This window comes from Schistocerca piceifrons, chromosome 4 (assembly GCF_021461385.2).
Source record: "Schistocerca piceifrons isolate TAMUIC-IGC-003096 chromosome 4, iqSchPice1.1, whole genome shotgun sequence".
Classification (NCBI taxonomy): domain Eukaryota; kingdom Metazoa; phylum Arthropoda; class Insecta; order Orthoptera; family Acrididae; genus Schistocerca; species Schistocerca piceifrons.
In genome coordinates this window covers 22,948,606-22,961,779 of record NC_060141.1, presented here as the reverse complement: position 1 = coordinate 22,961,779, position 13,174 = coordinate 22,948,606, and the positions used below count along the sequence as shown (strand labels likewise).

The 13,174-nt window shown below is 39.4% G+C and overlaps 1 protein-coding gene across 1 annotated transcript in view; it reads right to left on the bottom strand.

Annotated features, from left to right (window-relative positions):
- The window catches only part of LOC124794934 (putative fatty acyl-CoA reductase CG5065), a 466,122-nt gene that overhangs the window by 78,849 nt on the left and 374,099 nt on the right, over window positions 1–13,174 (bottom strand). Inside the window, exon 7 of the mRNA XM_047258649.1 lies at window positions 4,416–4,655. Within this exon, the coding sequence (XP_047114605.1) occupies window positions 4,416–4,655 (240 nt within the window). The remainder of the gene's footprint in view (window positions 1–4,415; window positions 4,656–13,174) is intronic.

The following is a 13,174-nucleotide window of genomic DNA, read 5'->3' as shown; positions in this document are numbered from 1 at the left end:
TATTCTCACAGGATGGCAACATAGTGAAAGAACTGGAAGCGAGGTGTAGCAAAGCTAATGCAGTGAGCGCTCAGCTACGATCTACTCTCTTCTGCAAGAAGGAAGTCAGTACCAAGACTAAGTTATCTGTGCACCGTTCAATCTTTCGACCAACTTTGTTGTATGGGAGCGAAAGCTGGGTGGATTCAGGTTACCCTATCAACAAGGTTGAGGTTACGGATATGAAAGTAGCTAGGATGATTGCAGGTACTAGTAGATGGGAACAATGGCAGGAGGGTGTCCACAATGAGGAAATCAAAGAAAAACTGGGAATGAACTCTATAGATGTAGCAGTCAGGGCGAACAGGCTTAGATGGTGGGGTCATGTTACACGCATGGGAGAAGCAAGGTTACCCAAGAGACTCATGGATTCAGCAGTAGAGGGTAGGAGGAGTCGGGGCAGACCGAGGAGAAGGTACCTGGGTTCGGTTAAGAATGATTTTGAAGTAATAGGTTTAACATCAAAAGAGGCACCAATGTTAGCACTGAATAGGGGATCATGGAGGAACTGTATAAGGGGGGCTATGCTCCAGACTGAACGCTGAAAGGCATAATCAGTCTTAAATGATGATGATGATGATTATTATTATTATTATCTAACGATATTTAAAAATTAAGATTATCTCTGACTAACTGTTTCGGTATTTTTGAAAATGGCTAAGCCAAATAAAAGTAATTTAGTCCTTTATGTCTTCATCTAGTAAAATATTCTCTAATTACATCCTCATTTTCATGAATGAAGTCATCAAATACTTCTACTGAGTTTTCTTGACACTGATTTAATGGAATAATTTCTTCATTATTTTCAATAAAACTAGTAATTTTTTTGTTACACTTAACTTCAATTTTTTCACATCTTCTTACAAATTCTCGATATTTCAGTTGATCTAAACGTTTAGAGTAAATGTACAAATGATTACTTTTATTCCGATTCTACCATCCTGGAACTAGAATATAATTGTCAATCATTAATGTATGTTTTCCACTACCTGTTGGTCCTATGATTGCACATTTGGTAAAAGTTTAATATGTTTATTTTTCTTTTCTTCTCTGAAATTGTTATTTTTGGCTCCCAATCAGTACTCATTTAATTAAATAAACTTTTAAATACTAAATGATTAGATTACATCAATTGATTGGTAATTTGTCTGTTCTAAAAAAAGATTAACTTTACCTATATGAAATAATTTTAGTAATGTTGCGCTGGTTGGTTTTTATTCAACTTTTTTAACTCCAAATACTGGTTGGTTTTTATTCAACTTTTTTAACTCCAAATATTACATCTAGACATAATAAATTATATTGTGATGACGAAACAATAGAAATTCCTATTGGTCAATATAGTTTAAAAAACTTGGAAAAATTTATTCATTCAAAAAATACAAATATTTACATTAAAGCAGACGAAATTTTACACAGAGTTGTCATTGAGAGTGATGTTAAGTTACATATGGATATGAAAGATAGTATTGGAAGTGTGCTTGGATTTGAAGCTAATGAAAAGGCTGTTACTAGCAATGTTCCTCAAATTATTCCATTTGAATTAATAAATATAAATTTTAATTTGGCTGATGGGATGTTTGTAAATCATGCTGATCATTGTCATTGAGAAACTAATATTACTGTCTCATTCAAGCCTAATGCAGAATTTGGTGGACCAATAAGTCAAGAACCACATTATCCTATAAATATTCGTATTTTTGGTGAAATTCAAAATTTAGAAATAACTATAACTGTTGAAAATGACAATTTGATTGACTTTTAATGATTCTTATGTAACAGTTGTTTTAGAAATGTCTTAATAACTTTTATTCTTATTAAATCATGAGCAAAAGTGGTAGTTATCAGTTTTACTCATTACCTGTGAATGAGAAGGGTAAAAATAATCTAAATGTTCCTAATAAGAACATGAAGATTAATATAAATATCGGAGCTAGATGGGTTCATCCAAAGCATACACAATTGTACATAAGTTTTAGTATTATCAGAGCTGATGATACAGATTATCCATCATATGATGGAAAATCCATTAAAAAATAAATTCATAACTATGTGGCAAAGTTGTTCAAGATCATCACTTGAAAGAAAGGAAACAATATTTTGTCTACAGTGGAACATCCATTCATTTCATCTTCTGTCCTTATGAGATTAACTTCGACTATAACCCAAAGGTTAACTATGGAAGGTAATATCCTTAGTAATTAGGTAAAAAGTAAGAAAAATGAAGTACATTTTCCACTAGATTTGTTAGATGGATTCTTCAAAGCTTATACAGAAGTGATGTGGGAAGGAGATTTAACAGTAATTTTTACTTGTAGTTCAAATTCTGGAGATGCTGTTCTTAGAGGGGTTGATAAAAAAGATACTGGAATTGAAATAAAAGATGCACTTCCAAAAGAAGGTAAAAGTGTAGAATGTATGAAAATTTGTGTTCCTGTCATAAAGTATGAACCAGAATATTCACTAGAGCTAGAAGAAGAAAGATTAAAAAATCCAAAAATTCAAATTTCTTTCTTTGAATCACAAACAGTTGAAATAGCCAGATAGGAGGATAAAGAAATTCTGTACTAGATATTACTTATTATAATAATTCTTCTGAATTTCGTACACCTTACTTTATTTTTGTTGTTTTCCAAACTAATCGAAAAAATAATCAACTGATTCAGTCTTCTTTGTTCGATCATGTTAACATACAAAATATCAATGTGAAAAAAGGAAGAAATGAAGTTTTTCCTTGAGAATTTTGGTATCTTGATCTGGCAAATAATTATCTGAAAACATATGAGGCTTTCCCTCGATTTAAGAGAGTCACTCAACTGAGTGACAATGTCCCAGTTAATCCCTTCAGTTTTATTGAGAATTAGCCAATTTTTGTTATAAATATGTCTAGGAGAATGAATGTGTTAGTGACACAGAAAGCTACAATGAAATTAGTTGCTACTTTTGATGATAAAATTCTGAAGGTACAGTTGCATACATAGTCATGTATGATAAGAAAAATTTAACATATGATGTTCAGCATAGAATTTTAAGTGAAAATTTTTAATATTGTTATTTTTTATTCTATATAAATGGATTCTTTTCTGAAAGGGGTACATAATGAAAGCAATTCTGGTTTGTTTAAAAATATTGGAGAGTAAGCACAAAATGAATTATATTACATTACAGGATGTGAATATTTAAATATTTTGGAAGGAAAATTTTTATGGAGCTTGATAATAGATTGAAAATTATTTTGCCAGATAGGTTTAATAAAGCAATAAGAGAATTGGACTTTGAATGTTTTGAAGATGTTGATATTAAACTAAAGTATAACTGATTGTAGAGAGCTAAAAATAATGATTACATTGTTGAAAGGCCTTTCAGAACTCTTTTTTTTCCTAAATTATTAAAATTTATACGAAGGTTGGAAATTTAATAGTGGCAACTACGTATTTACAGCTCTTACAAAATATATACGTGTTGCAAAGTTTTACTGACCTTCAAAGTAGTCACCAGCATTGTGTATAACCCGTTGCCAGCGATGTGGAAGTCGTAGGATACTCTTAGCAGTGCCAGTTGTGTTGACAGTTCGAGCGGCGCGGTCTATTGACCGACGAATTTGTAACAGTTCTGAAGCGAAAGCCGCAAAGTGTTTCCTTCAGTTTAGAAGTAGAGCTGAACTTATGAGGGCTTCAGTCAGGGGAGTGCGGTAGGTGGTACAGCTCTTAGCAGCCCCGTCAGTCAAACAAATCAGTAACAGCTTGCACTGTATGTGCTTGAGCATTATCCTACAAAATGATGGTCAGGTCCAGCAGAAAGTGTGATCACTTCTGTCTCTAAGCTGGTCATAGGCTGTGTTCGAAAAATAAATACCATAGAGACAGAAGTGATGCAGGAACTGACCATAATTTTGGAGGACAATGCTCAAGCACGTACAGTGCAAGCTGTTAGTGATTTGTTTGACTGACTGAGTTGCTGTGTGCTATACCACCTTCTGCACTCCCCTGACTTAAGCCCTCTTCAGTTCAACTCGATTTCTAAACTGAAGGAAACATCTCACGGCATTCGCTTCAGAACTGCTACAAATTGGTCGGGCAATAGACCGCGCAGCTCCAAGTGTCAACACAACAGGCACTGCTAAGAGTATCCTACGACTTCCACGTCGCTGGCGGTGGATTAGACACAATGCTGGTGAGTGCTTTGAAGGTCAGTAAAACTTTGAAAAACGTATCTATTTTGTACGAGCTGTAAATAAATAGATGCCACTATTAAAGTTCCAACCATCGTAGTATTGGTACGTTTTGCAATTGAAGGTTACTCTCTTTCATAGAATCTTCATTGCCTTGAAGAGTTACATACACCTCTAGTCGACAGTTTTACGGAATGGTACTCACAATCTTTTTTGGACGAAAATCAAGAAGAGAAAATCGAGGAAGTAGGCCGGCAGGTAGTGCTGGAAGATGACGCATATCTTGTGCACGAGCTTGGAGCTGCGGATGTTGCCGTCTGGGTACCAGACTGTCCACTCGAATGGGTACTCATAGACGATCTGCCGGCCGTAGTCCAGCACCTCCTTCCACGTCATGCGCTTCTGGTTCGACGACGTGATGTTGTACACAGGCACCTCGCTGGGGCTGTCGAACAGACAACAGCCGGCGTTAGCGCACACGTTCACAGACAACACAGCCAGTTTACTCACAAGAATATATTTTTCTTAAAATAGCTGCTACTGCTGTCATATTGTAATTGAAACCTGCAACCTATAAAATCCATACGCTTTACCAACTCATTGTAAAATTGTATAAAGGTTTAGAAAATCGAATGGCAGCATCTGTGATGGGTACTGTGGTATGCGAATTGACGCTCAGAAAAGTGTAAACGCGGCTGACGAGCTACATCTAAAATCTGTGCTCTAGTTATTAATAATTATTGAATATTTCATCTTTCCGTTTGACGAAATCTAAAAGATAAAGAGGTGTCAAGTAATGACGAAATTAGTTGAACATTTTGTCACAATAAAACGAAGACAAAAGAAAATCGGAAATTCTTGTCACAGCAGTCTCCAGGTCCAGATTGTATACCGATTAGGTTCCTTTCAGATTACGCTGATACAATAGCTCCCTACTTAGCAATCATATACAACCGCTCGCGCACCGATAGATCTGTACCTACAGATTGGAAAATTGCGCAGGTCGCACCAGTGTTTAAGAAGGGTAGTAGGAGTAATCCCTCGAACTACACACCTATATCATTGACATCGGTTTGCAGTAGGGTTTTGGAGCATATACTGTATTCAGACATTATGAATCACCTCGAAGGGAACGATCTATTGATACGTAATCAGCATGGTTTCAGAATACATCGTTCTTGTGCAATGCAGATAGCTCATTATTCGCATGAAGTAATGGCCGCTATCGACAGGGAATCTCAAGTTGATTCCCTATTTCCATATTTCCGGAAAGCTTTTGACACCGTTCCTCACAAGCGACTGCTAATCAAGCTGCGGGCCTATGGGGTATCGTTTCAGTTGTGCGACTGGATTCGTGATTTCCTGTCAGGAAGGTCGCAGTTCGTAGTAATAGACGGCAAATCATCGAGTAAAACTGAAGTGATATCAGGTGTTCCCGAGGGAAGTGTCCTGGGACTTCTGCTGTTCCTGATCTATATAAATGACCTGGGTGACAATCTAGCCAGTTCTCTTAGGTTGTTCGCAGATGATGCTGTAATTTATCGTCTAGTAAGGTCATCCGAAGACCAGTATCAGCTGCAAAGCGATTTAGAAAAGATTGCTGTATGGTGTGGCAGGTGGCAGTTGACGCTAAATAACGAAAAGTGTGAGGTGATCCACATAAGTTCCAAAAGAAATCGGTTGGAGTTCGATTACTCGATAAATAGTACAATTCTCAAGGCTGTCAATTCAACTAAGTACCTGTGTGTTAAAATTACGAACAACTTCAGTTGGAAACACCACATAGATAATATTGTGGGGAAGGCGAGCCAAAGGTTGCATTTCATTGACAGGACACTTAGAAGATGCAACAAGTCCACTAAAGAGACAGCTTACACTACACTCGTTCGTCCGCTGTTAGAATACTGCTGCGCGGTGTGGGATCCTTACCAGGTGGGACTGACGGAGGACATAGAAAGGGTGCAAAAAAGGGCAGCTCGTTTTGTATTATCACGTAATAGGGGAGAGAGTGTGGCAGATATGATACGCGAGTTGGGATGGAAGTCATTAAAGCAAAAACGTTTTTCGTCGCGGCGAGATCTATTTACGAAATTTCAGTCACCCACTTTCTCTTCCGAATGCGAAAATACTTTGTTGAGCCCAACCTACATAGGTAGGAATGGTCATAAAAATAAAATAAGAGAAATCAGAGCTCGAACAGAAAGGTTTAGTTGTTCGTTTTTCCCGCGCGCAGTTCGGGAGTGGAATGGGAGAGACATAGTATGATTGTGGTTCGATGAACCATCTGCCAAGCACTTAAATGTGAATTGCAGAGTAGTCATGTAGATGTAGATGTAGATGTCAAAAACAAACAAAAATTAAGTACTCAACACCGACTACAAAAATAAAATTCCGCGATCGTCTCAGAACTGAAAGCTTGAAATCGTAATATTAGAGGAATACTGACACTTTTGGTTTCATCGCCTGTTTTACATATACATCTACATCTACGTGATTACTCTACTATTCAGAATAAAGTGTCTGGCAGAGGGTTTAATGAACCACCTTCAAGCCGTCTCTCTACCGTTCCACTCTCGAACGACGCGCGGGAAAAACGAGCACTTAAATTTTTCTGTACGAGCCCTGATTTATTTTATTTTATCATGATGATCATTTCTCCGTATGTGGGTGGGTGCCAACAGAATGTTTTCGCAATCGGAGGAGAAAACTGGTGGTTGAAATTTCATGAAAAGGTCCTGTCGCAACGAAAATCACCTTTGTTTCAATTATTGACACTGCAACTCACGTATCATATTTGTGGCACTATCTCCCATATTTCGCGATAATACAGAAGAGTCGCCCTTCTCTAAACTTTTTCGATGTCATCCGTCAGTCCCACCTGATGCGGATCCAATACTGCACAGCAATACTACAGAACAGGGCGGACAAGCGTGCGGTCTCTTTAGTAGACCTGTTTCGCCTTCTAAGTGTTCTGCCAATGAATCGCAGTCTTGGATTTGCTTTACCCACAACATTATCTATGCGATCGTTCCAGTTTGAGTTATTGTAATTGTAATTGTAATCCTTAAGTATGTAATTGAATTTACAGCCTTCAGATTTCTGTGACTTATCACGTAATCGAAAATTAGCGAACTTCTTTTAGTACTCATTTGAATAACTTCGCACTTTTCTTTATTCAGGGTCAATTGCCACTTTTCGCACAATACAGATATCTTATCTAAATCATTTTTCAATTCGTTTGGTCATCTGATGACTTTACAGGACGGTAAATGACCGCATAATCTGCAAGTAATCTAAGAGGGCTACTCGGATTGTCTCCTATGTCGTCAATATAGATCAGGAACAATAGAGGGCCTATAGCACTTCCTTGGGGAACGCCGGATATTACTTCTGTTTTACTCGGTGACTTTCCGTCTATTACTACGAACTGTGACCTTTCTGACAGCAAATCACGAATCCAGTCGCACAACTGAGGCGATACTCCGTAGGCAGACAGTTTGATCAGAAGACGGTTGTGAGGAACGGTGTCTAAAGCCTTCTGAAAATCTAAAAACATGGAGTCAATTTGACATCCCCTGTCGATAGCACTCATTACTTCATGTGTATAAAGAGCTAGGCGTGTTCCGCAAGAACGATATTTTCTGAACTCGTGCTGACTACGCGTGAATAAATCATTTTCTTGGAGGTACGTGATGATGTTCAAATACGGTATATGTTCCAAAACCCTACTCCAAACCAACGTTAGTGACATGGGCCCGTAACTCAACGGATTACTCCTACTTCCCTTTTTGGGTATTGGTGTGACTTGAGCAATTTTCTAGTCTGTAGGTACGGGTCTTTCTCTGAGCGAGCGGTTGTATGTAATTGCTAAATACAGAGATATTGTTTCAGCATGCTCTGAGAGGAACCTGAGTGGTATACAATCTGGACTTGAAGCCTTGCGTTTATTAAGTGATTTAAGCTGCTTTGCGATACCGAAAATATCTACTTCCATGTTTCTCACCTTGGCAGTTGTTCTTGATTGGAATTCAGAAATATTTACTTCGTCTTCTTTGGTGAAGGAGTTTTGGAAAACTGTGCTTTCGTGGCACTGTCATCAGTGACTTCACCGTTGTTATCGCGCAGTGAAGGTATTGATTGCGTTTGCTACAGGTGTGCTTTATGTATGACCAGAATCTCTCTGTGTTTTCTGCCAGATTTCGAGACAGAGTTTCGTCATGGAAATTATTAAAAGCATTTCTCACTAAAGTATGTGCTATATCTCGAACTTCTGTAAAACTTTTCCGGTCTTGGGGATTTTGTGTTCTTTTAAATTTGACATGGTTTTTTCGCTGCTTCTGCAACAGCGATCTGATCCGTTTTGTGTACCATAGGGAATCAGTACCATCACTTATTAATTTATGTGGTATATACCTCTCAATTGCTGTCGATACTATCTCTTTCAAATCATTCCAGCCATAATATATGAAGGCACTATTTTTCTTCCAGTTATATTGCAGAATTCACACCACAATAGAAACAGCACTGACACAAGTATCTGGCTCACCGAAGTTTTAGCCAGAGTCGCGTTCACAGGAACAAGGAGCAATGTTTAGCTATGAAGAAATTTTTCAATTCCTATTACTGATTTCTCCGTTGATTACGAGATATTACTTCCTGAAAACACGTTACTCGTTTCCAGTCTGATGAAATGAATTAGTGCAGATACGGGACACGTTTACAAAAGGACCGGTTAAACTCGCAATGGTGCGACGGCTGTTTTAGTTCGAAGCCCCGCGGGGTAGCCGAGCGGTCTTGGCGCCTAGTCACGGTCCGCGCGGCTTCTCCCGTCGGAGGTTCGCGTCCTACCTAGGACATGGGTGTATGTGCCGTCCTTAGTGTAAGTTAGTTTAAGTTAGATTAAGTAGTGTGTAAGCTTAGGGACCGATGACCTCAGCAGTTTGGTCCCATAAGACCTTACCACAAAATTCCAGACTTTTTAGTTCCACATTATTTTGTAGTCTAATATTCCTAGGACAACCGCAGAAAATTTCTGTGGTACGAACAGAATGCTTTTCAGAATTCTGATCCTTGTTATTGTCAGCGGTTTGTGAACGTGACAAACAATAGTTAGTTGCCTGTGGTTGGTAAGAACAGGAGATACGCCGGCCGCGGTGGTCTAGCGGTTCTAGGCGCTCAGTCCGGAACCGCGGGACTGCTACGGTCGCAGGTTCGAATCCTGTCTCGGGCATGGATGTTTGTGATGTCCTTAGGTTAGTTAGGTTTAAGTAGTTCTAAGTTCTAGGGGACTGATGACCACAGCAGTTGAGTCCCATAGTGGTCAGAGCCATTTGAACCCAACAGAAGATACGCTTGAGGTTGTTATTTTTTCTGAATACGAAACAGTAAATAAAGAATGGAGAAGCAAAGTGAACTCATGGTACTTGCAGCTCACTGCAGAAACAAGGACACAGGGGGCTCTGCGCAGTGGTAAAACCTGTCCCCGCCTGGCAAGACCTTCCATTGTCTCATGCACAACACATCACAACACAATAGAAGACGCAGCCCCCCGCACTCTCGGAAGAAGGCGTTACGTAATCTGTGAGAGATTGCGCTGATATGGAACTCTCTGGCCGCGTCCGATCCCCGGCGGCCCTGTTACGATTGAGTCCGTGATAAAAATCAGAGGCTTAAAAATGCCTTGCAGCATGAATACCATAAGGACGCTACGCTTCATGCTATCATCATCTTCTGCCCCTCAGGGTTTGCCAACATGTGGCTCAAATGATGACACTACCGTACATGTAGTAACAAAAACGTTGATAACAATATTGGTGCTTTAATTCCTAGCCTAATAAGCAGAACTGCGAAATGAAATTTTCTTAGATAGAAGAAAGTGCATTACATTATCGAAACGTAACCTGTTGGGTAACAGAAGAAATATTGAATTTAATTGATGAAAGGAGAAAATATAAAAATGCAGTAAATGAAGCAGGCAAAAAGGTACACAAACGTCTCAAAAATGATATCGACAGGAAGTGCAAAATGTATAAGCAGGGATGGCTAGAGGACAAATGTAAGGATGTAGAGGCTTATCTCACTACGGGTAAGATAGATACTGCCTACAGGAAAATTAAAGAGACCTTTGGAGAAAGGAGAACCACTTACATGAATATCAAGAGCTCAGATGGAAACCCAGTTCTAAGCAAAGAAGGGAAAGCAGAAAGGTGGAAGGAGTATACAGAGGATCTATACAAGAGCGATGTTCTTGAGGACAATATTATGGAAATGGAAGAGGATGTAGATGAAGATGAAATGGGAAATATGATACTGCGTGAAGAGTTTGACAGTGCACTGAAAGACCTCAGTCGCAACAAAGCTCCGGGAGTAGACAACATTCCATTAGAACTACTGACAGCCTTGGGAGAGCGAGTTCTGACAAAACTCTACCATCTGGTGAGTAAAATGTATGAGACAGGCGAAATACCCTCAGACTTTTAAGAAGAATATAATAATTCCAATCCCAAAGAAAGCAGGAGTTGCCAGATGTGAAAATTACTGAACTATCAGTTTAATAAGCCACTGCTGCAAAATACTAACATGAATTCTTTACAGACGAATGGAAAAACTCGTCAAAACCGACCTCGTGGAAGATCAGTTTGGATTCCGTAGAAATGTTGGAACACATGACGCAATACTGACCCTGCGACTTATCTTATAAAATAGATTAAGGAAAGGCAAACCTACGTTTCTAGCATTTGTAGACTTAGAGAAATCTTTTGACAATGTTGACTGGAATACTCTCTTTCAAATTCTGAAGGTGGCAGGGGTAAAATACAGGGAGCGAAAAGCTATTTACAATTTGTACAGAAACCAGATGGCAGTTATAAGAGTCGAGGGACATCAAAGGGAAGCAGTGGTTGGGAAGGGAGTGAGACAGGGTTGTAGCCTCTCCCCGATGTTGTTCAATCTGTATATTGAGCAAGCAGTAAAGGAAACAAAAGAAAAATTCGGAGTAGGTATTAAAATCCATGGAGAAGGAATAAAAACTTTAAGGCTCGCCGATGACATTGTAATTCTGTCAGAGACAGCAAAGGACTTGGAAGAGCAGTTGAACGGAATGGACAGTGTCTTGAAAGGAGGATATAAGATGATCAACAAAAGCAAAACGAGGATAATGGAATGTAGTCAGATTAAATCGGGTGATGCTGAGGGAATTAGATTAGGAAATGAGACACTTAAAGTAGTAAAGGAGTTTTGCTATTTGGGGAGAAAAATAACTGATGATAGTCGAAGTAGAGAGGATATAAAATGTAGACTGGCAATGGCAAGGAAAGCGTTTCTGAAGAAGAGAAATTTGTTAACATCGAGTATAGGCTTAAGTGTCAGGAAGTCGTTTCTGAAAGTATTTGTATGGAGTGTAGCAATGTACGGAAGTGAAACATGGACGATAAATAGTTTGGACAAGAAGAGAATAGAAGCTTTCGAAATGTGGTGCTACAGAAGAATGATGAAGATTAGGTGGGTAGATCACATAACTAATGAGGAAGTATTGAATAGGATTGGGGAGAAGAGAAGCTTCTGGCACAACCTGACTAGAAGAAGGGATCGGTTGGTAGGACATGTTCTGAGGCATCAAGGGATCACCAGTTTAGTATTTGAGGGCAGCGTGGAGGGTAAAAATCGTAGAGGGAGACCAAGAGATGAATACACTAAGCAGATTCAGAAGGATGTAGGCTGCAGTACGTACTGGAAGATGAAGCAGCTTGCACAGGATAGAGTAGCATGGAGAGCTGCATCAAACCAGTCTCAGGACCGAAGACCACAACAACAACAACAACCTGTTGCAACAGACTGTGGAACTGGAAATAAATTAGAACTACACTGCTGACCAAAAAGGAAATTAAGCACCCAGAAACATGGTGGGACGTAGCTTGGCACACGTACCCACCATACGGGGGGGGGGGTGAGGGGGGAGGGAGGGAGGGTTGGATAGAACAACAATATTTTCGATGTGAAGAAATAGCGCAACTACTGTGCTACTTCTTCACATCGGTATTGACAAAAACAGTTGCTGAAAATGATGAACAAAAATATATATGGCAAGACTGGTCTTTTGCGGTGGACGGAGACGTGCGAGGGGAAATGCCGATGTAATCGGAGCTCGGCGCTACCATCAGAAACTGCAACGCTTAATTTCACAACTTAGTTTTGACACTACGACTGCTAGCTCACTGGCGTTCGCAGAAATAAAGAAATAGGGAAGTCGACATGATGTGTTCCGAAAAATCCGACATATTACGAAACCTAAAGCAGCCGCATCGGACACCTCTCACTGTGCCAGTTACGTCCAGTTCCATTTGTTAGCAAAGTGGTTATCGGCAAGCGTGAGCGTGCATCGTTTCAGTTCTTGATCTAAGATAGATAAGCAGGGTGTTGTTTATGTACAGAATGTCTGATAATAAATCAATACTAAATATACACCTCTAAAAGTGGAAATATATTTACAATCTGGAGCCGATGTTTTTATAAAGCGGTACGTCGATATATTGATGCATTTTTCGATATACCGAGAGCCGATAACGGTACTTTTTTAAATATCGGTCTATCGGATTCCCAATATTTTCAAAAATATCAACAGTCCCAGCGCCAACACCCGGGATGTCAATGACCATTTGGAATAGTTGTGGACCAGCTTGCTTCAGGACAGGATGCAACGACTTACGACGCACTACCCAACTGATGCATCCAGGTCAGAGGGGATGCAAAGTCCCGCTGATTAAGTGGGCTTATGCTGCCGAGTTATTCGTAAATTTGACTCGATTCTGTGATCACTGAAATAACATCGCACACTCTCTCAACTCGTGAAGTTTCAGTTCGTTTACTCCTCCGCTTCTGAGTGCTTCTTTTGCCAAGCAATGTATTATGCAATCGTGAATTACGTTTGTATCAAAATATAGTTATGACTGCAAAACAGTCGACACG